This window comes from Suillus subaureus, assembly GCF_016647635.1.
Source record: "Suillus subaureus strain MN1 chromosome Unknown BJ212scaffold_4, whole genome shotgun sequence".
NCBI classification, from domain to species: domain Eukaryota; kingdom Fungi; phylum Basidiomycota; class Agaricomycetes; order Boletales; family Suillaceae; genus Suillus; species Suillus subaureus.
Window position 1 is genome coordinate 493,834 of NW_024538560.1, and position 23,033 is coordinate 516,866.

General features: G+C 48.5%; 7 protein-coding genes across 7 annotated transcripts; 4 read left to right on the plus strand and 3 right to left on the minus strand.

Annotated features, from left to right (window-relative positions):
- Window positions 1-301: 301 nt before the first annotated feature.
- On the plus strand, window positions 302-2,912 carry BJ212DRAFT_1324719 (hexose transporter). Its single transcript, XM_041334538.1, has 9 exons — window positions 302-653; window positions 736-830; window positions 885-917; window positions 970-1,096; window positions 1,151-1,334; window positions 1,391-1,490; window positions 1,555-1,755; window positions 1,807-1,871; window positions 1,924-2,912. Exons 2-9 carry the CDS (start codon window positions 745-747, stop codon window positions 2,595-2,597), a joined length of 1,470 nt encoding a protein of 489 aa, XP_041197569.1. The 5' UTR covers window positions 302-653; window positions 736-744; the 3' UTR covers window positions 2,598-2,912.
- Window positions 2,913-3,685: 773 nt separating this feature from the next.
- On the minus strand, window positions 3,686-5,276 carry BJ212DRAFT_1476387 (serine/threonine-protein phosphatase PP1; the record flags this gene model as incomplete). The annotated part of the gene is made up of 7 exons (XM_041339367.1): window positions 3,686-3,796; window positions 3,858-3,992; window positions 4,065-4,216; window positions 4,267-4,443; window positions 4,493-4,723; window positions 4,788-4,919; window positions 5,219-5,276. The coding sequence occupies 7 exons, from the start codon at window positions 5,274-5,276 to the stop codon at window positions 3,686-3,688; spliced, it is 996 nt and encodes a 331-aa protein (XP_041197570.1).
- A 586-nt stretch (window positions 5,277-5,862) lies between these two features.
- Window positions 5,863-6,151, minus strand: BJ212DRAFT_1233694 (uncharacterized protein; the record flags this gene model as incomplete). Its single annotated transcript, XM_041329517.1, has 2 exons — window positions 5,863-5,937; window positions 5,987-6,151. Coding segments are annotated over 2 exons (240 nt in total), but the record flags the coding sequence as incomplete, so codon positions are not given.
- A 4,470-nt stretch (window positions 6,152-10,621) lies between these two features.
- Window positions 10,622-11,890, plus strand: BJ212DRAFT_1262363 (S-adenosyl-L-methionine-dependent methyltransferase; the record flags this gene model as incomplete). Its single annotated transcript, XM_041330257.1, has 5 exons — window positions 10,622-10,760; window positions 10,813-11,175; window positions 11,232-11,317; window positions 11,370-11,777; window positions 11,834-11,890. 5 exons carry the CDS (start codon window positions 10,622-10,624, stop codon window positions 11,888-11,890), a joined length of 1,053 nt encoding a protein of 350 aa, XP_041197572.1.
- A 1,690-nt stretch (window positions 11,891-13,580) lies between these two features.
- Window positions 13,581-16,222, minus strand: BJ212DRAFT_685898 (Rad52/22 family double-strand break repair protein-domain-containing protein). The gene is made up of 5 exons (XM_041343815.1): window positions 15,615-16,222; window positions 15,443-15,565; window positions 14,440-15,384; window positions 14,272-14,390; window positions 13,581-14,215 (listed from the first exon to the last, which is right to left on the minus strand). Exons 1-5 carry the CDS (start codon window positions 16,146-16,148, stop codon window positions 14,068-14,070), a joined length of 1,869 nt encoding a protein of 622 aa, XP_041197573.1. The 5' UTR covers window positions 16,149-16,222; the 3' UTR covers window positions 13,581-14,067.
- A 1,969-nt stretch (window positions 16,223-18,191) lies between these two features.
- Window positions 18,192-18,895, plus strand: BJ212DRAFT_1476391 (uncharacterized protein; the record flags this gene model as incomplete). Its single annotated transcript, XM_041339368.1, has 2 exons — window positions 18,192-18,773; window positions 18,824-18,895. The coding sequence occupies 2 exons, from the start codon at window positions 18,192-18,194 to the stop codon at window positions 18,893-18,895; spliced, it is 654 nt and encodes a 217-aa protein (XP_041197574.1).
- Window positions 18,896-19,165: 270 nt separating this feature from the next.
- BJ212DRAFT_686402 (major facilitator superfamily domain-containing protein) lies at window positions 19,166-21,810 on the plus strand. The gene is made up of 15 exons (XM_041343816.1): window positions 19,166-19,596; window positions 19,668-19,786; window positions 19,848-19,949; window positions 20,007-20,100; window positions 20,154-20,305; window positions 20,356-20,509; window positions 20,559-20,590; window positions 20,642-20,735; window positions 20,789-20,933; window positions 20,992-21,092; window positions 21,146-21,269; window positions 21,326-21,339; window positions 21,393-21,442; window positions 21,492-21,584; window positions 21,633-21,810. The coding sequence occupies exons 1-15, from the start codon at window positions 19,416-19,418 to the stop codon at window positions 21,657-21,659; spliced, it is 1,482 nt and encodes a 493-aa protein (XP_041197575.1). The 5' UTR covers window positions 19,166-19,415; the 3' UTR covers window positions 21,660-21,810.
- The last annotated feature ends 1,223 nt before the right edge of the window (window positions 21,811-23,033 follow it).

Consider the following 23,033-nt stretch of genomic DNA (forward strand, 5'->3'; position numbering starts at 1 on the left):
CTGAGCCTTGTTCATGATCATATCATATCACCTTTGTTAGTCGGCGATTTGTTTATCCACGTACAGGGTTGCAAAGTTTCTTGCGCCGAACTCTTTCACGCGTACGTCAAGTGGTAGCCTAAGAGTTTTACATGCAGTTTTGACCCACGAAAGACTGAAGGAGATGAAGAACTCAGTCCAGGTAAAAATTCAAGTTCTAGATCCAGGATCATGTTGGGCAAACCCTGGCCAATTCTGTTCGTCCTACGTGGAACATTGCGACTCGATTGACGAAGTACTATACACGACTCATATGGGTAGTAGGAGATCCTTCCGCTCAGGCCCCCTTTCCGGAAGCCGGTATTCCAAGATCTGTTTTCAGTCTGACAGAGGCACTGGCTTTCAAGACTTTAGAGATGCGGGGCAGCATGCATGGAGATCTTTAGCGCTGGGAACATCCTATTCCGTTAACCCGGGCCGTGACGGCATATTCACCGACAAGATCAAAATGCACGAGTGTTGACTTGTCAAGCTTACCGTCAAGGTTTTCCCGCCTTCATGCATCATGCATGATGGCTCGCTGGAAATACAAAAGAGGATTGCATGGATAGCGGGGTACCTCAGGAGAATTGTCAGCTGCCGAACTATATCCGGTCCGCGGCTGCTAGATTGAAGTGCGTGCATAAAACCTAGTACCTGTATCTTCCCTGAATGATTATCCGTGACCTTTCTCTCTCCTTGACCTTTTCACTCTAGAGATCAATCATGGGTGGTGTTATTGCTGTTAGCGGTCGGGACACGTCATTTGCGCATCTCATTGATGAGAGAAAGAAATGGTACAACAACAGGCGGTAAGCAAACACCATTGAATGCTCCTGGTTCTGATTGATGTAAATGCATGGTAGACTCATCACTCTCAACGCCTGGATTATGCTCCTGTGGGTTCCTTCGTCTGTTCTGTCATTCCTCTGCTAAACGTCTTTTCTTTAGTCTCATCACTTCCTCGACGAATGGGTACGACGGCAGTATGATGAATGGACTGCAGTCCCTTTCTCAGTGGGAGGTCGCCTTTAACAATCCATCTGGCGGTAAACTGGGTCTTTTGAACGCCATTCAGGCGAGCTTCTTTTGTGTCTGCGTTGATGATCTTTATTGATGATTGATCACACAGAATATTGGTTCCCTAGCTGGCTATCCGTTTGCCCCTTACATGTCGGACGGCATAGGACGCCGTAAGACAGTGTTCTTTGGTGCAACGATTATGTGCGTCGCTACTGCCATACAGACTGCCTCTCAGTCCGTGGGCATGTTCATTGGTGCTCGATTCCTTATCGGTTTTGGTCTCACTTTTGCTGGTCAGTACAATCCCCTTGTGTACCAAGTAATCAATTAACTGATATGCTATGTGTAGCCAATGCCGCACCAATGCTGGTCACCGAGATTTCGTATCCCACGTACCGCGCTCCCCTGACATCGCTCTACAACTCCCTTTGGTACTCTGGTTCTATCATGTAAGTTCCGATCAAGTAAATCCGCCCAACGGATCTTGGAAGCTGATGGGATTATTGATATTAGTGCTGCCTGGACGACTTATGGCACCTTTAAGATCAACAGCACGTGGGCATGGCGTCTGCCTTCTCTCCTTCAGGGTCTTCCATCCATCCTGCAGTTCGCTCTTATCCTGTTTGCACCTGAGTCACCCCGTTGGTTGATCAGAAATGGTCGTGAGACAGAGGCTCTCAAGACCCTCGCCTATTACCATGCTGATGGTAATGAGTGAGTCGCATTATTTTGACCGCATTTCGCAACCTGGAGCATTCTTCTTAGGCAAGATCCTTTGGTTTTATACGAGTTCGAGGAGATCAAGGCCGCCATTGAGTATGACCGCACTGGTCGGTCTCATTTTACTTGCTGCACTACGCTTTTTCACATGAACACTTCTAGTTGCCTCCAATGTCGGATGGAAGTCACTTGTTACCACCCCTGGTAACAGGAAGCGTATGCGCATTATCGTCGCTCTTGCCTTCTTCTCCCAGTGGTCTGGGAACGGTCTTGTTTCGTACTATCTCTCAAAGGTTTTCAACCAGATCGGTATCACCGGCTCAGGCACTCAGTTGCTTATCAACGGTATTTTGCAAATATGGAACTTAGGATGGGCCGTCTTCGCTTCTTTCATGGTCAATAGACTCGGTCGTCGGTTCTTGTTCTTGCTCTCAGCATCTCTGATGACACTCTTTTACATGGCGCAAGCTATCTGCTTCGCCGAGTACTCTGAGCACGGTCACGCCGCCGCCGGGCACTCTGTCATCGCCTTTATCTTCCTCTTCTATGCAGCATACGACATAGCGTTCACACCTCTCATTGTCTCCTACACCGTGGAAATTCTTCCTTACAACATTCGTGCAAAGGGTTTCAACGTTTTCAACTTTGTCATCTCCGTTACGCTCATTTTCAACCAATATGTGAACCCAATCGCACTGGACGCCTTGTCGTGGAAGTACTACGTATGTTTGTGGACACTACTTTGCTCTGAATTTTTTTCTCAACGGTCATGTTTAGCTCGTATACGTTTGCTGGCTCGCTGTCGAATTCATTTTTCTGTGGTTCTTCCTCGTTGAGACTAAGAACAGGACTCTTGAAGAAACTGCAGCCCTCTTTGATGGTGACGATGTACTGGAACAGATCGCCAACAAGGCAGAGGGTGCACAGGAAGTGTACGATGACGGCTCATTGGAGAAAAAATCTTTCGGCGCGGACAACGAAGTGTCTAGAGCTTAATTTCTCTGAGCATCCCACTGAGTATTTTGGATGATGCTGTCCCAATACTCAAGAGGGTATTTAATTCATTATGTATGGCCACAGGCAGAACGCGACACTGCGCTACCTTCTACATATGTACGATAAATATAACGAAGGGCATTTTTGACTCACTTCCAATCAGTCCGTTTTAAGCGCAACGTTGCTTGTGCCAGTGAACTCATATGACGTTGATGCCATATGCTCCGCCACTTGTACCTAGCTCCGGCCAGGCCTTGCCTGGGCTGCTCAAAGCTCAATTTAAGAATACTCTTCCCCGCGTGTTCCCCGCAGTCACTAGCATATGCACACGCATCATTCTCGGCGTGACCTAGGTCCATAAGATCGAGTTCACAGGAAGGCCTTGGAAAGCCGCTCAGCGCCACGCATCAGGGAGAATGTCAGAATGAGTATGTACAGAATTTCATAATATACGACAACGTTTACTGTGACAAAAAAAAAAGAAAAGACAAATACGTAATATCTGGCAGTTGCGGCGAAGCATTAGGAGCACAATACGGAATGAGCTATGCGCATAAAAACCTATAGCACACGAAGGCCACGAGGTAGCACAATACGGAACATGATGGACAGAATATGGACAGGCAGGGCACCGTGGGTGGGTTAGTCCAATGAGTGAATAGATATGTAAGAATCGTAACATGGCGAGGCGTAATTGCAATGAATTTTCCCTCCACACGCAACCCAGAAGACGTCCGTACAACAGTGCAGCTCGCGCATTCTCAGCCATCTTGTTACCATCAACAAATCAGCCCAACGATCACCTTCACAGTATGCCTTGTCGCCAATGTAAACCGCACAATTACAACCAGCAGTGAACAATACAGAATGATAAGAGGGAATGTCGATGGCCGGAGAATGAGTGAAGGCACGGCTGGCCCTGCTCGACTCAGCCCATCTTGCTGTCCTTCTTCTTCTGCTTACGCGGTGGTGTTACTGGTCGACCCATGTTCATCCCTCCGTACGGATACTTGGCCTTCTTCTCGGCAGGCTTCAGGATCTGGATATGAATATTAAGGTCAAACTCAATCAAAGAAGATGCAGGATAGCTGGTATCGTACCTGGAAGGAACATAGTAGGGTTTCGTCCACACTCATCATCGCACCTGCGTTATCGAATTCTCCGCAGTAATTAGGCGCTGAGAATAACGTAACCAAATGCCGCTTTGCAAAAAATTCATAACCGTCCTCAACAACCTAATTCCACGACGTCAGTCAGCGACACACTAGTTAGGGTCCGCACGGACGCGTCCGCAAAGCGCTGCATACCTGATGAGCTCTACAGATGAGATCCATGTCATGTTTCTGCAAAAATCGGGAGACCACGTCGGGTCCAAATGTAAACGATACTCCTCGGTCATTCTCCGACCACCCGGTGATATCCTTGTCGGGATCTGACCATAGCAGATCACATAGCAAACCTTGGTCGGGTAAGACACTCAAACTCAAGTAAGATGCACAGCAAACCTACCTGTGTCAGGAACATCCGTAGGTCTCATCACTCTCCGTATTTGCTCCATGGACTGAAGATCAGGGCTGAGACCACCGTGCATTGTGAAGATCTTTTCGTCGATGATAGCAGCTATAGGGAGACAATTAAAGCAATCCGTAAACGTCTTCCATAATTTGATATTGTAACGCCGTTTGCCTGTCAATGTTATCAGGGTTCCATCATCAAGGGTTGCAGCACAGCTCACATTCATCATAGAAACCATAGATTCGGTTTATACTTGCACATTCGTGGTTGCCCCGGAGAATGAAAAAGTTTTCAGGGTACTTGATCTTGTAGGCGAGGAGGAGACAGATAGTCTCGAGAGACTGCTTCCCCCGATCGACGTAGTCGCCGAGGAAAAGATAGTTTGCTTCTGGTGGGAACCCGCCATACTCGAAAAGTCGGAGGAGGTCATAATATTGACCGTGGATGTCACCTAGCCGAAGGCAGACCCGAATGAGTCATCCCGATAAACACACAAGGATGTGAGCGACACTGACCGCAAATCTTTATGGGGGCCTCTAATTCAAGCAATATTGGTTGATTTATGAATATCTCGCGTGCTTTTGTGCAGAGATATTTGATTTCGTATTCTTGTAGTTGGACAGGTTTGCCTGGGCGGTTGCCTCGCACTGGATGCAAAAGTTGGGTTAACACCTGCTTCGTAACATATTACGGGCGGTCCATCTAAGAGATAGACAGAAGTTATGAGCGCTGCTGCGTGCATATGCATCCCATGTTTTTTTTTCAAGGTTGCTTGCTGTGGTGCTCACGCGGCCCCACATTTCACCCATGCCTGTGATTGTGCACCGCATTGCGCTAGCCCACCTCAAACGCTGACCCGTTATGATCCTTCCTTCCACTGCCTTGTCCCTCAAGGTCCGAAATCTGCTCTCCAAGGAGCCTACGAGTCAGAGCACGAGCCACTCACCCTCCAACAAGCGGTCAATAACCGAGTCCAGATCGATCTCTGTCTGCGAATCTGCCATGACTGGTCTAACTGAATGTGCTCAGTACGTCGGGCTTGACGTGAAGGATGATGGTATGTGGAGAAAAAACGGGCGAAATGACCACGAGAAGGAAGATCGTTTTCGGCGTTGCAGAATTGGTTTTTGATGCGTTTTTTTGAACGGCGTGTAAGATTTGGAGAGGGATGGTCGTTCAGCTGACGATGGCTGCCAGAACCAGGTAAAGAAAAGGTAAAATGAGAATATCGATGAGGGAAAACACCAAGGATCCAGATAACAAGCAACCTGGATGAGCAGATCGGTGGTGTCAAGGCAAACACCGAACCTCGGCTCAAAACGGAAACAATCCGTGAGAACTTTCTCTATCAACAAGAGCGACAGGGATACTATGATATCGATACAACGCCATAGTGTAACACAAGTACCAATACAGCAAAGCAGATACGAACATAGGAAACAAGTGAACAAGGTATTATAGCACCACTGCAGGGAGTACTCTCCCATTACTAGCCTGAGTGTTCTCATCTACTGGTCGTCGATTTCTTCTCCGTCGACGCCTGTAGATACATTTGAGAAACATACAATACCGAGTAAAAAAAATAACATACCTCGGGAACATTGGTCCTTTTGGCATGACACGATGATCAAGGTCAAGTGAAATGTTCGTGCCCGCCTGGAAACCCTGCATGCACGGTCAACATTAAATCGCCTCATTCGTATATAGAACCCACCTCTATCCACTCCACAACGGAAGGCACATCTGCTGCCTGCAAGAGAAACTGTTCCCCCTCCAGCCGTACCCTTATCACGTTCTTCCGCTTCAAGTAATCATTCCCGAGGCCGCTCTCCGCGTGCTGGAGGGTATATGCACGGATCAAATCGCCTTTCCCAGGTTTTTGTATATCGCCGCTCCGCAATTGCATCCTCGATGAAAGGAAGCTGAGGCGAGACGGAGCTCGTGGTGTCAGGGGTGATGTCCTCTGTGAAGACATCTCTTGCGAAGCCGAACTAGACACAGAATTACGACGGCTGTTCGGCTCGCTCACTGGGAGCAGCTCCATGCCCCCGTTTGTTCCAGGAGATGACATACCCCTACCTCGCGATTGCGGTCCGTTTGATGGGCCACCGTTCCGCCACGGGGTCAAGAAGCTGGCGCCGGACAGCCTCCTATTGGCCCGCGACGTCGAAGGTGCCGTGGATTGGTTCGTAGCTCTTGATGATTGCGATTCGCTCCGCGGCCTGTGTGGTGTAGGAGGGGGTGAACTTGACGGGGATGCAACCGGTTGATCGACCGCAATTTTCGAAGGGGCCGCCGGGCTCTTGTCCGCTTTCCGCACCGGCACGTGATATCCACTACTTAAGTCACCCACGCCGACACGTCTCTCCCACCACTCGCCAATGAGGCCCGCCCCGCTAGCGCCGGGGGGACACTTGTACACGCGGAGTGTCGTCCCTTCAAGCTCGCAGAACACACGCCTCCATTTTCTGTCCTTTGCCTGAACACCGGGCGAGCTGAACTCCATCTTGAGCGGCATAATAGCGCTGAGATAGAGCGAATTGCTATATGGGGGTAACCGCTCGCGACCTTCGTCTTCATGGAATTGGAACGGAGGTGCACACTTTGGTGGGCGCGGGTCAAATGAAGGATACGGAGGTGGGTCCGACGTGGAGGTGAAAGTAGGCATGGATGTGCGCCGCATAAGCCTTCCCATTACGTTGTCCATGTTATCGCTCTCCACGGATTCAATGGTGTTTTCAGAGATGGAGGGTGCATTCGAATGCACTGTGTCGCGCGACTTTTTGCGTTTCAGTCGCAAGTCTTTCCGGGACACACTCAGGTCAATCATGCTGCGAGATGGCGCGCGATACAGACTGGGTGCGCGGCTGACCTCCAGGGAAGGTTGTACACGATAAAGCGAAGGCGTAGGTGTTATTCGTCGCCGAACATTAATAGACTCTCCGAGAGGTGTTTTCAGAGAGAAGGGTTTAGGTGTAGAGGCGTCCTGCCTCGGAGTCAAGTCCGGGAGCTTCCCATATGCCTTGGACGAGAAATAATCAACGGCATTGTGGGGAGCGGGGGTAGACCCCCCTGCTAAAGATGACTCGGTAAAGGGTCGAGAAGAATCACCAGCAACTGGAGGGGCCAAGTCGACTATTTGGGTCTGGGACTCTCGCAGCGGAGAAGGAGATAAAGAATGGCCTGTACCCAAACTCAGCATTTCTTCCCCATCACCATCCTCGTCACTCTGGTGCTCCGAGTCTTCATTTCTTAAACCCTCGCCCCCATCACCCTCGTTGTCATCCTCCATGTCGTCGTCATCCTCATATTCGATAGCAGAGTCCGGCTCTGGATCGACACCAGGCCGTCCGTGAACACTTAATGATGGCACATGCTGAAGGCGCACAACTGGCCGCACAGCGGGCTCTGGAGCGGGAGTAGGCACAGGTAAAGTTGGAAGATTCAAGATTGGCATACGATGCCTTGAAATAATGGAAGGGGAAAGACGAAGGCCACGCTCGGTGGCAACGCGGAATGGAGGTGGTATCGTTGGCTGTGTCTCAGTCAAGCAACGACCCTGAATACTGGACGAGGGTGAAGACTGTGGAGCAGGCGAAACCAAGATAGCGGATGTGAAAGGTGTTTGAGCGGGTTCTGCTTCTACAAATGAGTTGGTTGTGTCTATGTTCGTGATTGATTCGTTGGAAGGAACGAGTCCCTCCGTTTGTCGGGGAGTTTGTGATCTGTCCAACTGCGTCATCGAGTTGTCTGGCACAGGAGATGTGTCTCCCAAGACCGTGATATCTGGCACGTTACCCAGGGTCGCTGAGTGTAGGAAGCCATCATTTGATACACGTGTAAGGCAATCGCTCGAGGCGCCTGCCCACAAAAAGAATGGTGCTGGAGCAAGGACATTTTCCCCGTCACTATCAGGCTGATTAGAAGAATGCTTTGAGACCTTCATCTCTCGCAAAAATGACGGGGCGGGACCATGTCCCGCAAACACCGGGCTCGCAGAGGATTGTGTGAGGCCGTCCCAAGCTGAGTAGCGCCTTGATTGGCGGGTAGGGCTATTGCTAGAGGATGAATCATCCGTGTCCGTCGGATTGAAAGCACCATCTAGTCGCAAGCCTGCAAGCCTAGGAGTGGATATGTCTGGCTTGCGAGAAACGTCAGGAGAGGGTATATGCGAGCGGTCGTTGTCTGGGACAGTCAAATCGATGGACATGTTATCTTTTGAGCGGCTGCCTCCCAAGCGCGGACGCCAGCTCAGTTTCTTGAGAAGCTGTGCTGCACGAGCCTGGAACACGGTGACCTGATTCATATCTCAACCGACACGAGGGAAAGGTGAAATCATACCTGGAACGTTGTTGCAGGTTGCAGACGAGACTGGTCCATCGTGGGGATCGAAATTATACTTGAAATGCCTATAGACAGTGAGCGCTACTTATCTCACTGCGGCAGGCGTCGGGCCTTGCAGGGTTGTCTAGAATTAAGCAACGAATATTAAGCAACGAGTCGAGTTTGGCCAGCTGTCAGGTCCAGATTGCACTTTGGTGAGTGGCGCCATGGCAGTCAATCAGCAAGCAAATCATCAAGACTTACACGAAACTACTTGGTGCAGACTTAGAGGTCAGTGGAAAGAATTGTAAAGCATGGGTACTATGATTGGGTATGCTGATACCAGTCTAGCTAGTGTGTGACACGGCAGATTCGGCTTGTATGTCTAAACTTATGGCTCCAACTTCTGTCTGTCAGTACCATCCTTTCGGGAATAGTAAGCCTTCTAGGGAGACGCCTCATGTTCTGTCTCGTCCTCATCGCCAAGTTCATCAGTTTGTAGCACTTTTATCGACGTAAACCACGATCAAGGAATGGAATGGGTATCGAATGGGGGTATGTCATCAGGCTCCGAATCCCACACACGGTAAGTCAGTTAACCCCGGTTAACAATGTATGGCCCAAACATATTCCAGTCCCACCCCGAGGTTGGCCCGAGATCATATTATTAGGTGCGAGAATACGTCACCAGCCCCCCCACAAGTGCACAGCGTATGTTGATAACACTCGCACACTACGCAAAGAAAACAATCGAACCTGTGACAGACAATCAACCAAAGGCCCAGTAGTAGTCAAACCTATGTACCTCGACACATGGATTTGAAACGTGCCGACTCCCGGGGCGCAAGGAAATTAGCGTCGGAAAGTCCATAAGACCTCGGGGAGTTCTCAGGACGGGCTGGTCATGATCTCTGTACGATCGTAAGCAGGTTCTATTATTATCCTTGAGTTTTAAATAATGTTACCAGTCATTGGTAGGCCACTGCTTGGAATTGCCCACGGATATGTTTGAGATGCTTTCGATGCCGGGTCCTGGGAAGCTGACTCCCAAGTGATTTGACTGTAACGGGGCATTATCCATGTGCCATAGCAAGATCGCCATCATAGAGTTGCATTTTTATGTGTTTGGCCCACACTTGCCATTGGGAGGTCTGCCGGCAGTCCTCGACCCATTCAAAACGAACCCAGTCCCAATCTCCTGAAGCAGATGGCAACCGTGCAATGAACATCGCTGAGTCTTGGCCTGGGAGAGTGATTGTGACTAATCATGATAGCCTCGGACAGAAAGAATCAAGATGCAGCATTCGCGAGAATCAAAGGTTATCAAAGGTCGGCTGATAATTTGACGGACCGTCTCTTGGGAGAATAATCAACTCCAGTACGTTTAGACATGTCCCAGGCGACGGGTAGGCCGGCGGCAAGGGATGTTGGTGTGAAGTTTAGAAATCCATCCGACACAAGCTGACAGTAAATTTTCCATATTGAAGGGGCGGTCATGATATCATGAGATGCAGCTGTGCGAGTTCTTGGCAAGAAATAGCCAGACCTTTACAGATGAAGGAAGAAAGCTGTTCCTTCTCGTAGGCAAGAAATATAATGGTGGTGAAAAGATTATGGGCCATATATGCAACCACTTACAACGTATTGATAGCTGGTGCTATCGCCCTAATAGTACTGTTGCGCATGACAGCAACGATAATGATTTTGAGTAAGTCTATGCGCACACTGAGTCTGGACTCTGCACGGTGCCACCAGCGCAGTGGCGGCAGTCAACGTTAATAGTCACGTGAACAAAAAATGAGCTGATGTGGGCGCTTGCGCAGTGCCTGCTGTCGGCACTTGAACCTACAAAAACTCTACAAGGCTTCTTTTGTCCAAGTGGGCTGCTCAGTGTTTACTGTCCATTCTTCATATTTATTTAACCCACCTCCCAGTAAGTCTAAACACCATCTGTTCTTGTCACGAAAGCTCGTCCCTTGACCACTGGAAGTGTTCGATATTTACGCAACTTTTTCTTGCAGACAACATGACTTCAACTCAGTATTCTGATGGACGTCAAGAGACGCGTGTTGAGAACTATACCAAGTTCTGGCAAAAGGACCTTGGCAAGGAGGGTGAAGCGGACAATCAAAACCGTGTTGAGAGCTACACTGACGTTGTAAACGGTATTACCTCATAATTTTTGTTGTGAATGGCCTTTAGTGACAGAAGACACAGGCTACTACGATGGTGCGACGGAGCTGTACGAGTATGGCTGGGCTCAGTCTTTCCACTTCTCGCGGTTCTATAAAGGCGAGGCTTTTGTAGCCTCTTTGGCCCGCCATGAGCACTACCTCTCAGCACAAATGGGACTTCGCCCTGGCATGCGAGTGCTGGACGTCGGGTGCGGCGTCGGTGGTCCTGCACGCGAGATTGCTCGCTTCGCCGATGTTAATATCGTCGGCTTGAACAACAACGATTTCCAGATTCAGCGTGCTCGGAAGTACACTAAGAAGGCTGGCCTTGAAAAACAAGTGAGTTTCGCCAAAGGTGATTTCATGAAGCTGTCGGAACAATTTGGAGAGAACTCGTTCGATGCTGGTGGGTGCTTTTGCAGCCTTTCAGAAAATATTGAATCCTAATGGCTTTGACACCAGTGTACGCCATTGAAGCCACTGTCCATGCACCTACGTGGGAGGGTGTGTATGGTGAAATCATGAAGGTTCTGAAGCCTGGAGGAGTGGTATGATCCGTTTTTGACTCCGAATTTCAATATATTGACTATTAGTTTGTAGTTCGGCGTCTATGAGTGGTGCATGACTGACACGTGGGATGCATCCATTCCTGCACACAAGGAACTCGCACATGCCATTGAGTTTGGCAATGGTATCCCAGAAATGCGTCCCTTGAAGCAAGCCCGCGAAGCTATGGTCACGGTCGGCTTCTCCATTGAGCACGAAGAGGATCTCGCCGAACGCCCTGACGAAGTTCCATGGTATTACCCACTAGAGGGCGATATATGGAAGGCCCAGACTGCTTGGGATTGCTTCACTGTTTGGCGGATGAGCTGGAGCGGAAAGCTCGTTTCACACACCGCAATCAAATTCATGGAGATGCTTGGTCTTCTGCCTAAGGGCACATATGATGTTGGCGAATCCCTCAAGGTCGCTGCCGATGCACTTGTGAAGGGCGGTCAGACCAAAGTGAGTTAAAGCACCTTTTTGTAGATTTCTATCGAGGGCTCATGATTTGTTTGAAGCTGTTCACGCCCATGTACCTCGCAATTTGCCGCAAGCCCGCGCTTTCTGAAAGCTAGACTGGATACCCACGACGCTGCATACACGTATATACCCCACCACTAATGTTCTGGAAAAATTGCATAACTTTATGGTCTGCATTGAGCACGACCTTGAGCTTGAACCTGGGGTGAACCATTTCTCTCAAGCAACAAATGATTCAGTCGATTCTGGATTTGCGCTGATGACATTGGGAACGGTCCTTCAGATTTTGGCGAAGAAAAATGAGAAGACATCAGAGCGAACCTTGTCATTTTTATGAGAGCCCTGACCATATAATGACTTGCGATATGACTGGCCTTCCCGGGGTGAGCAAGCCCGGGTCACCCAGGCCATACACTAACGAACAGCTCATCTTCTGCGAAGTCACATTAGCGGCTTTGAGATTCACACTTGCGGGCGCGTCAGAGATAACACCAAGAAGTCCGTGCTGGACCGTGCCAATGAGTTCTCTGTCCATTTCGGCATGCCAGAGGGCCTCCAGGACATCGACGAGGCAGAACCAAAGTTTCGGGAGGTGAGGGCTGTCGTCGATACTAATGAAATGTATTGATGGCGAAATTATGTTGACGCTAGCAAATATACAATTGGTAAAAGAATGCCACAGGCCGAACGAGACGAAGGATAACTAGATCCAAGAAGGCTGCTATTGGAAAAGGTTTGCATTGGTTTTGAATTGATCAGTCACTTTTTGATCCTTGGGTCTTCATTACGGCCTCAAGTCTCCTGGTATAGCCCGAATCTCACGATTCCAACGGATTTGGAATATACTACACAGAACGTCATAGCTGTGGCTCAGACTGCCAGCTCATGCGAGGCATCGCAGCAGTTATAACAGCATCATGTACCCCCACTTCAGCCTACTTGCCATATACAGTTCAATTTTCAAAGTACTGTAACGGTACCACCCTCTGCACACACACTGGCTCTAAATTTTCACCAAAACCCAATGCTTTGAGGGACGCGTCCCTTATATGAGGATTAAGTGCCACGACACTCACATGGCACATCCAGAGCTATGTCCTTTCGCATCCCTCGCTGACCGCATTGAGCCCCGTAATCGATACTCTCTACTGCTATCACTTCATCTCTCAATGTCCGTCTGTCTCACGGACCGCTTCAAATCATGTTACCATCATGGTTGCTTCACAGAAGCATGTGAGTATTTCCCACCAACACTTGTGTCCCCGGGTCACTCGCCGATCCTCGCACACTACAGATGACTATCTGTAAATCGTCGGTATGGTACCCGATATATGCCCCGGCGAACGATGAAATGGATCGCATTGCCGCAGACGGACAAAGGGGTAAAGTCCACATCTAATAGGCGCAGATTCGCGGCGCAGCACTAGACCTCGGTTTGTTGAGTTTCCGCAATGACTATGTCAGCATGAACGACTCGCTATCAGACCTGATGGCGCGTGATGCAGTTTAGGGGGCAGACGAAGTGGGATGGGTTGCAGGCATTTCTGTTCTGCGGTCTGTCGTCAGGACCGTGTTGTTGATTCAAAAATACGAGTATGAGCAACTGCTGTCGACTTATGAGGGCAGGTGGAATGAGATCAAGGACGAGGCGCAACAAGCGCTTCCAACCGGACGCGTTGGATTAGCAAAATAGTAAGATTTACTGATCAGAATGTTATCTAGGAAGTTTATCTGGCTCACGAGGGATTCGTTAGTAAACTCGTTCTTGGAATTGATAACTTACTGCTAGTGTGGGTTAATACTTGACACTCAATAAGTACTGCTGTGACTCGGCAGACATGATTGTTTGTCGTCGCCTACGATTGATCAACCTGTTTGCTCCCCCGGCTGAATGCAGTGTGCTGTGCTCAAGTGCAGGTTGCAATTCAACAGCAATACATAGAAGCTGACTGCTACCGGTGTGGAAGTTGCAGTTTGACGCACCATCTCCCGGAAACTCGCAGGAACAAGACCAAGAAAACAGTAACCAGCAAACTCGGGATCAAAATTCGTGATTGGGAGACAAGAGACCCTCTGTGCCATATAAGAACATTGTATTAGGATGCATGCGTGTGATTGGGATGAAAATAATGCAAAGAATCGGAAACGAAGTGCAGAGTAGCTGTACAATGACAGACGGCATAGAATAAAAAGTCCGTGAAAACATGCTTGAAACAAGGGGGACATAAGTAAGACGTGGTGAAAAACTCCTTCTGGGACACAGGGGCGAATACTAGCGTTTTTGTCGTTTCATATCACTGCCGGCGCTGTCATCAAGGTTTGCCAGAGGTCTTCGAGTTCCGTTAGGGTTTCCAGCGACCGATTGTTGTTGCTGAGCGAGGCCAAGGCCTTGCAAAGGCCTGGATGACGATGAAGAGGCTCTGTAATTCAAGGGTAAGTCTGGTACAATCCTATGGTAGTATCAAGAACTACATACTGGATGGTGTCGGCTTTACGTTTCAGGCCCGAAATGTTGGACGAGCTGGAAGTAGAACCCGTCGTCCAGTTTGGAGGTTGAGGTGGCCCCGTTGGTTTGGACTGTTGTGCAGCCAGATTCTATCTTTCATGTGAGCAATAGCCTGCCCCAGAGGGAGAATATACCCACCATGCCCGGAGGAAAATGGAACCCTCCGATGGATGGCGTGCCACGCCTAGCTTCTGAAGAGGAAGCTGATGCACTGGAAGAGCTTGATTCGTGTGTTCTCGGAGGCACTGGAGATGTACCTCCTGCATCATCGAGTCCATGACGTACTGTGTTTGCAGCCGGTGGACCAGGTTGGAAACGCGGCGCGTTCGAGTGAGAAAAACGAGGACCTCCTGGAGCAGTCACTTCGCCTCTTCCAGAGCTAGAGATCTCCCGTCCATGTACCGAATTTCCCTGGGGAGCCTTTGAGGGTTCTCGAGGATTCCCAGATGTAGCGGCTTCCCCCTGGTCAAAAGTCACGTCCGAAACACTCTCTCCGCCCATGCCCTCTTCGAAGTTGATCGGTCTCCCCAAATCACCATCCCCGAGGTCAACGTTGGCGTAGAATTCGTCGTCTTCTGAGTCAATACTGTATGACGTCTCATCAGCCACTGGTAGCTCGACCTCGTCCACTGGCGGCGGTTCTGCAGCAGGTTCAGTAAAAGACACACGTCGTTGCTCAGGCTGAACAAGTAGTGATGGGGCGGTTTGCCTATACTGCCCGCGATTCGCATTCCCCGTTCGTTGGACTGGTGTATGGATAGGAGTATTCAGGCCGTTGGCAGTGCCGTGACCATTCCCAGATGCTCGGTCATTACGGCTTGGGGTAGCGCTTGTGGAACCACTTGCAGCAGAAGCCATTTCCTGTCGTAAGTGTCGGGGGATATATGTAATCGGGGCCTCTGCACCCTGAGGTGGCTCTGACTTGACCACAACGTTGTTCGTTTTCGCATCTGGAGCAATCGCAGACGTTTGTGGTGCTGCCTGTACTGAAGTAGGTGCAGCCACTGAAATATTGCCTGCTATGTTAGGTTTTGTGTCATCAAATTCTGGACGACGATATAGCTCGGACTTGACAAATTTTGCCTTGCCGGAATTCTCAAATGAGCTCTAGTTCGTTCGCGGCACTATGAGGGGTACTTACAGGTGGGACTTTAATCTTTGTGATCTCTTGGGTATATGACTTGTCATATAAACAATTTCCAAGGAGCGATCCGAAGTTGCGGAGTGCTCGTTTCAATGCATCAGTCACAGCTTCCTTCTTGCTCTAATAAAATAAAATGAATAAGTTGAATTGTCAAATGCATAAATATTACCTTGTCAATAGCCTGAGCTTTGCCCTTCGCATTCTCTGCTGCCCCATATCCCACATCTTCGTGAAACACACCATAGCTGAGGGTGACACGGACGATGCAAGAAACACCGACGTTACACCTCTTGGACTCCTCATTATAGTCCATGTAGTCGGTAGTCATATTGACAATTTGAGAACTCCATCCATTGAACCCAAACACCTCGTTTGCAATGTTAATGATTTTCCACCCTTCCGCATACGTGAGTTTAGGTCCACCTCCAGGACCAGGTCTCTGTGAGATGTACTCCGGCCCAAGTTTCTTGTTTAGCTTAGCCTGTAGCGTGGCGATCTTGATGGCCGTATCGTCGGACATATCCGTAGGGAGTGAGTGATCAGAGAAAGAGTTGGCTGATCCCAAGCTGCCATGCATCGAAGCATCGAACGACATCGTGCCGCTGGTAATAACCCTTGACTGAGGCTGGCCGAATCCTGGTGCTGGCCGCTGCATTGTCGTATTGTATGAATCCAAAAGGTGACCGCTGAAAGCTCCGGCCATTAATAAGAAAACACAAGATTATAGGCAGATGGTAGATAAGCTAAGCACGTGGTGGTGGAATCAAGGAAAGAAGATCAGTCGCTCATAAACATAAACATAAACATAAACACGCCCCCAGCTCAAGGACCAAACTGACACAAACAGATTAACGCGTTGTTGCTGCACGTGATAGATCCAATGACTTTCACGTGCGTGAGTCCACTGTGGACCTGTGACCAGCCCGTCTAGCATATGTAGGACTCCAGGAGGCAAGCCGTCGATAGATGCAGTCCAAACTCTAGACTGCATGATGATGATGGGATTCAGTCTGATCCTTGAACTGACTATAAGTATATGGCATGACTTGGACGCAACTATGTACTTTCTTCCTGACTTTTACAAAACTTTTCTGTGAAATGTCGAACTCTGAAACTTCTGAAGTCCTCCGCCGTGGTTCGGACGTAGTATAGTTGGTCAATTACCAGTTCATCATTCCCTCACATCATATTTATATTATATTATATGCAACAGCTGGTTTTCGTCATGGCTTAAATTTACTATGATATATCGCGACTCGCTGTTGACTTCTTCAGAGGTTGATGCCATTCACCCAGTTTGCATCATGAACAATCCCGCCTCTGCGTCTTTAGAAAACGACCATGCACACACCAACATCGCGATCGCGAGTTCCACACTGTTCCCCCATAACCCAAACTTGGAAGGTCTAGTACCTCCATACTTATGATGAATACATGTCTGTGGATATGTGGATGACCGCGGACTAGGAAAGCGCCGCTTAGTCTTCCTGTGCACATTGGACAGTAAGCGGCGATCAATATTTCGACCATGCAACCAATGTATAGAATGAAATCTTCTTGTTTGTGGAACACGGGGTTGATCAACTTGATGTAATGATTTGGCATATCAGAATTTGAACGTTGCAGAGGAAAACATTGAAATAGATGCAGCCCCTCACGATCTGTAGCCACAATAATTTCATACCTGCAGGAGAGCCACAGCGCCCGTGAGCGGCATTCAATCCCCCTTTTTTCCTTCGGACCGAAGGGGAATCCTTTGCGCAGTAACTTCGAATTCTGTCTCGCCGTGTTGCAAAAATAATTCATATTCTGTGAGTTCCTGCTCCTTCAGGGCACCCTACCAATAGCTCACTGGTGTGCTAACTATACTTTGATTGCTTCTATCTCAAGCTTCCCCAGGCAGCCTCCTAGTCGCTTTACTGACGCAGAAAATCTAGATCGGTGGTTGTGGCATTCGCCGAGTGTCATATAATTATTTTGATCTTGCACCTGAATCAAATTTATCTTTCCGTTCAGATCAGATACCAGATCCGCTAGTACTTGTTAATGCCACTCTGCGATGTTTAAAGGATCCCTTGGAGAATGGTGATCAAGCTGCGGAACTACTACCCGGGTAGCAGAATTGATCAAATGGGTGATGCGACTGTGATACAGGGCAATGTGCTAACCTTAATCCTACCATGTAGGCTAGCTAGGTCTTCCAGGCTAGGTCACCCATGGCCGCAGTGAATCTTAAACCTTTTTATAAATATGACGGCTGCCTGGCGTTGCTGGCACGACTTATTTTTGCAATCACCAAACCTAATATTGGGCGCATGAGTCCATGACGTCAACTCGCTCTACCGTTCGCTGTGCGATATGCAGCTAAAGGCCCCTTTCAGCGCAGTATATACTTAGACATCCGGGTGGGGATTTGAGTTAGGTCCATTGGCGGCGTGACGCTTCCAGTAAGAAACGGCGTAGTTCCGCTGTGCAAGAGTCACGAATCAGAGACTTCCGATAGCGAATTCGTCTGACGTACCTGTCAGAACTGCTTGAACTTGAGCTTGACCCAGTGACTTCAAAAGAGTGACTGGACCTTGGGATCATAAATTATATAGAACGGTTTCAGTCAGTGGAGCACTTGGCAAAATTGTTTTGTTTTGACGTGTCCATTTTTGGAAAGCGGAAGTGGTTTGAAGTTTGAACCAATTGAGTTTGTCCTTGTCCTCTAATTTTGCTCGTCGGACGAATAACTTCATTTCCAATGTCGGCTCTGCAAGCCATCAAACGGTTTCGAATACGGGAGCTGAGGGCTACTGCTCTACCAAGTCCCGCTCTCGTGAAATCGGCTCCCAAAACCAAATTATATCCTAGTTCCGCATCCTCGTCGCGCAACAAGGTTCCAGTTGCTAGCATTGAGAATCCATTCATCCCGAAGCTTAACCCAAAGACAGGCAGATGGGCACCGCCGAAGTACTCCCTACGTCATCAGGCTTTGCTTGTGAAGAAAGCTCGCGAATCTGGCACGCTTGCACTTTTGCCTCCTGGTCCTAAAATTTCGGTAGTAGAAATTGCTGCTGCTACTGGGCAGGCTATCGTTCCAGGGCCCTCGGCTTCAGAGAAATCTCAAGTTCAAAATGCTGCTTCACTATGGACGCGCCCAATAGAATGGACAGGTGAAGTGAAGGAGAAGAAAGTTCTTGGTGCGGAGATTGGGAACAGATTGTATGCAGGGAAGAAGCGGATGTTCAAGGGACACAAGTGGCAGCGCATTGCAGAGAAGAGGGAGAAACGGAGGGCGTTACTCATGCGCAGTATGCCCAAACGTATCAAAGAGTTTAAGCAGGTATGGTCCCTACAGTCACTTTCCCTGCGATGTTTGACACGGTGTTTCAGTATTACAAGAGGCGACGTCCACACCCTCTTAAACCTCCCCGCACCGCTAAGAACGCGAAACTTCCATTCTAGATTTGTTTGCTATTTACTGGTCATCAGAGTTGTTTGTTTTACCCCAGCCTATACTACATACGTGCTGGAAAAACCCGCTGCGACTCCAAGAGCGATCGAAAATCTACTAATGCTGATCAGCTCAACTTATTATCCTGCGGCAGTGACAACTATAGTATTGCTAACATGGCTGGAGCACTAGTCTGTCCTGCCTTGCCAGTACTTAGTATACTAATTATAAAACCGGTCGGGCGCGTTGCCACATGAATGCATACTTATCCCCAGCCTGCAGTGCCCATCTGTGGAAACGGGCCGCTGGTCGACAAGGTCAATGTGGGACGGATCTCGAGGTCCGGTAAATGGACCCAGACGGATCATGAGCGCCTTGACCGTCTACTCGGCACCGAAATCGGTCGGTTCTGTGGTTGTAGCGGGACTATTCCGGCCCTATTTTCCGAGTCCCTGACGACCCTACCGGTCTGAGGCTCTCTCTTCTATCTCTCTCTTTATCTCCTGGACCACACTGGCAAGCGTTGGCAGAATGGACTTTGATCATTATGAACGCTGCGACAGAAGACAAGATGGTCCCGGCATAGAAGAAGTTAGTGAAATAGATCCGCTCATTCCGCTGGACCTGGACTCGGAAGCTCAAGAGAGAAGGCTCTTGAGGAAATTAGATAAGAGGATCCTGCCAATACTATGCCTGCTTTACCTATTTGCTTGTGAGTTCGACCGCGTCCTCGCTAATTTTGGCGGGGAACCAATCAAGCAGTCTGACTTTTGAACTCGGTAGACCTTGATCGGTCAAACCTCGGCAATGCTCGATTACAGGGGTTGCCCGAAGATGTTCTTGGTGGAGATCCAACTGGGGTACTATTTGACTGGGTCAATTCTGCCTTCTTTTTCACCTATGTGAGTTTCCAAATTTTTTGGATTTCGGTCGTGTGCCAACTGCCGACAACGCGGCTCACAGATACTCCTGCAAATTCCGTTCACGGTCCTCTCGAAGTATTACAATCCACGCATATGGATTGGCTGCTCTGCTATCTTGTGGGGGATATGTTCCACATCAATGGTCTGAGAACTCTATAATCCATATTTCCTTCGTTTACATGACACGTGACCTACTCAGGCAACCGCGCATACTTTCACTGGCCTGGTGATTGCTCGGCTTGGGCTAGGAACTTTCGAAGCAGCCTTTGGAGGTGCTGTCGTATTATACTTCTGTGAATTGTAGAATTTTCAGTATGTGATTGCTAGACCTGACGTTGTTTGATAGCTTTCTACTATACCAAGGCCGAGTGTGGTACTCGCATCGCATACTGGTTCGGGTTTGCAGCTGTCGCAGGGGCATTTGGGGGGCTCATCGCTTACGGGATCCAACATGTCAAGGCATCGGTTGCGAACTGGAGGTTGCTTTTCCTGTTAGAGGTATGTTCGTTGGACGGAATATAAGTTATGTACTAATGATATACCCCCAGGGCACACCAACGATGCTCCTAGGTTTACTCTGTCTATTCATACTTCCGGACCGTCCGGAGTCCACGCAGTTCCTTACCGCAGCGGAACGTAAAATTGCGATCAGCCGCATGAACAGAGGGACAAGTGGTGACTTTGGTGCAGTTGTCCGTCGAAGTAATGTCCATAAAATTAATGCAAGCATAAGGTTCTGATTGATGAACAGGTCACGTTATTGCGGCTTTCCAGGACTGGAGGGCAAGCCTTGCATCTGCATTTCTGTGACCCAGTATCTGATATAGACCGTAGATCTACGTAGGTGGGGTAATTTACTTTGGCCTCAACTGTGCTTTGGCATCGTTGTCGGCCTTCTTACCGACTATTATTGGTACCATGGGGCATGGTAATACTATCATTTCTGTCATCAAGCTATTTTTTGACTCAGAATCACATTAGAAAATGCGATGGCTCAACTGATGACAGTGCCGCCATACGCTGTAGCTGGTTTCGTGCTCATGATTACGTCTTATTCATCCGACAGGCTACAGATTAGGGGACCCTTACTTGTCTGTACCAGCGCAATTGGTGGTCTGGGTTATATGTGAATGAGGCTATCATTCACGGAGAGGATACAAATGTTGATCTGGATTCTGCTCTAGGATACTGCTCGGCGCTACTCATCAGCAAGACGTGCGCTATGGCGCAACATTTCTTATTACTAGCGGAACCTATTCTAGCATCGGCTTGATGAACGCTTGGTGTATGCTTGATTTTTTATACGTCTACTACTCGATTAATTTTTCCACTCAACAGTTAGCCATAATCTCGGCTCTGAAACAAAGAGAGCCGCTGGGATTCCCCTCTACGGTGCTATTGGGCAAATCGGAGGCATCTTGGGATCCCATGTCTACCCCTTGACAGAAGGTCCTGCTTACACGTTCGTTCTCCGATCTTTTCACACAAACATGCCTAACCTAACTCACGGCTTTTTAGGAATGGATTCACTGGTAATGTGACAGTCATACCGCAACTTCCTGCTACATTGACGAACTGACCTCAGTTTCTGCGTCCCTGCTCTTTTTGGCGGCACTATGCGCACTCTTGTTGAGCGTAAGCCTAGATCTCCTTTCGTCATCACCTGGATTCACGTTCTCCAAAGGTTTCCTTCCGTTTGGACAATATGCAGCGAGATCAGCAGTATGGGAAGCCAGATCCAGACGGTATGGTAGATACGTCAGAGCTCGCAGACAAAGTGAGTTGTTGAATTGAAAGGGAAATGTTTGTTCCAATCAATCATTAGGCTCCTGGATTCCGATACGTTCCGTAGCAGATAAGTAATCGTTGCTTCTCATCCGATTCATTACGGCACTTGTAAAGATTAATGTGCGTAATCGATGAAATACACATGTATTATTGTTTCTTCATGCTTCTTCAAGTCCTCACAGTATTTGATATCACTTTCCCTTCTTCACTACTAGTATCACTGACATAAGCCTCATCAAGTCAGAGAATATTCGGGTGACTGAGAGAAACTCCAAATAACCGCATCAATAGACTAGAAGATGAGAAGCTGCTTCTGAACCTCGATCGGAAGATCTTACCACCAACTTACTTGCTATATCTCCTTGCATGCACATCCGAGTTCTTTTACATGAGCTGCTCGAGAAGCAAACGTCACTGACACAAGCATCAGACCCAGATCGCACCAACGCCGGCAATGCTCGACTGATGGGCCTAGCATGGGACACGCTTGAAGGGGACCCGTACGATTTTATATGGTCAATTGTACTTTTTCCTATCACATTTGTGAGTCAACGTGTACTTGGCTGAAGAAGGAAAGTTGATCACAGCATGATAGATTCTCTTTCAAGTCCCAATCACGGTATTATCGAAGCCCTTCAACCCCCGACGTTGGCTAGGGGTCTAGGTTTAACCCACATGGTCTGCAGGCAAATTATCCGAAATTACACAATTGAATTGATTGTAGGCAACGACTTTCATTTTTCCCAGCTTGATAGCAGCGAGTTTGGCTCTGGGATTATGTGAGGCAAGCTTCGGGCCTACACTAGTCTTGTACTCTTAATTCTTATCGGACTACAGTTTGTTTAACGGATCGGGCTAGCCTTCTACCACTATTATAATACTCTCCACAAACGCAGAGCGAATTGCGTATTCGTTTAGATTCAACAACCGCAGTGGGCTCATCACATTTAGCACGCAAATTTATCAGTAGCGAATTGGAGGTCGACTGTTATTCATTATTGAAGTGTTTTCCACATATTTTTAGTTTAGTAATCCTGCTGACGGTCTACTTGCAAGGGTATACTGGTTGAGATAGTTTTTGACCGTAAGTCGGATCATGCAGTCCCCATGATCGAGCGCTAAAAACTGCCAATCGATTAATCTAGTTATGTTACCGTCGGGACGATGAGCAATGAGACAAGCAGGTTCAACCTGCGTGTTCTCTCCAACTACATGGTCTTGTAGACCTCAGATTTCGTTGCACACCCCACCTAGAATATCCACGGAGAAAAATATCCATGGAGGTGAGTAGAAAGCATGTCCATGGATCATAGCGGCACGCACACATTCCAGGGAATGCCCCTCCTACCTGATAACAATATTTAGAATTCCCAGAAAGGTATGTAGAACTTAAGATTATAAACGTCAATGACACCCACGCCCTGCCCAAAATTCTCTC

Coding starts and splice junctions, on each gene's coding strand:
- BJ212DRAFT_1324719 (XM_041334538.1), top strand. CDS start 745: ATGGGTGGTGTTATTGCTGTTAGCGGTCGGGACACGTCATTTGCGCAT. Junction 1,491..1,554: donor TGGTACTCTGGTTCTATCAT/GTAAGTTCCGAT, acceptor TATTGATATTAG/TGCTGCCTGGACGACTTATG. Junction 1,756..1,806: donor TACCATGCTGATGGTAATGA/GTGAGTCGCATT, acceptor CATTCTTCTTAG/GCAAGATCCTTTGGTTTTAT.
- BJ212DRAFT_685898 (XM_041343815.1), bottom strand. CDS start 16,148: ATGGCCGGAGCTTTCAGCGGTCACCTTTTGGATTCATACAATACGACA. Junction 15,566..15,614: donor AAGCTCAGGCTATTGACAAG/GTAATATTTATG, acceptor TTATTTTATTAG/AGCAAGAAGGAAGCTGTGAC. Junction 15,385..15,442: donor CAAAGATTAAAGTCCCACCT/GTAAGTACCCCT, acceptor AATTCCGGCAAG/GCAAAATTTGTCAAGTCCGA.
- BJ212DRAFT_686402 (XM_041343816.1), top strand. CDS start 19,416: ATGGACTTTGATCATTATGAACGCTGCGACAGAAGACAAGATGGTCCC. Junction 19,787..19,847: donor CTGCCTTCTTTTTCACCTAT/GTGAGTTTCCAA, acceptor CGCGGCTCACAG/ATACTCCTGCAAATTCCGTT. Junction 20,510..20,558: donor TGGTGCAGTTGTCCGTCGAA/GTAATGTCCATA, acceptor ATTGATGAACAG/GTCACGTTATTGCGGCTTTC.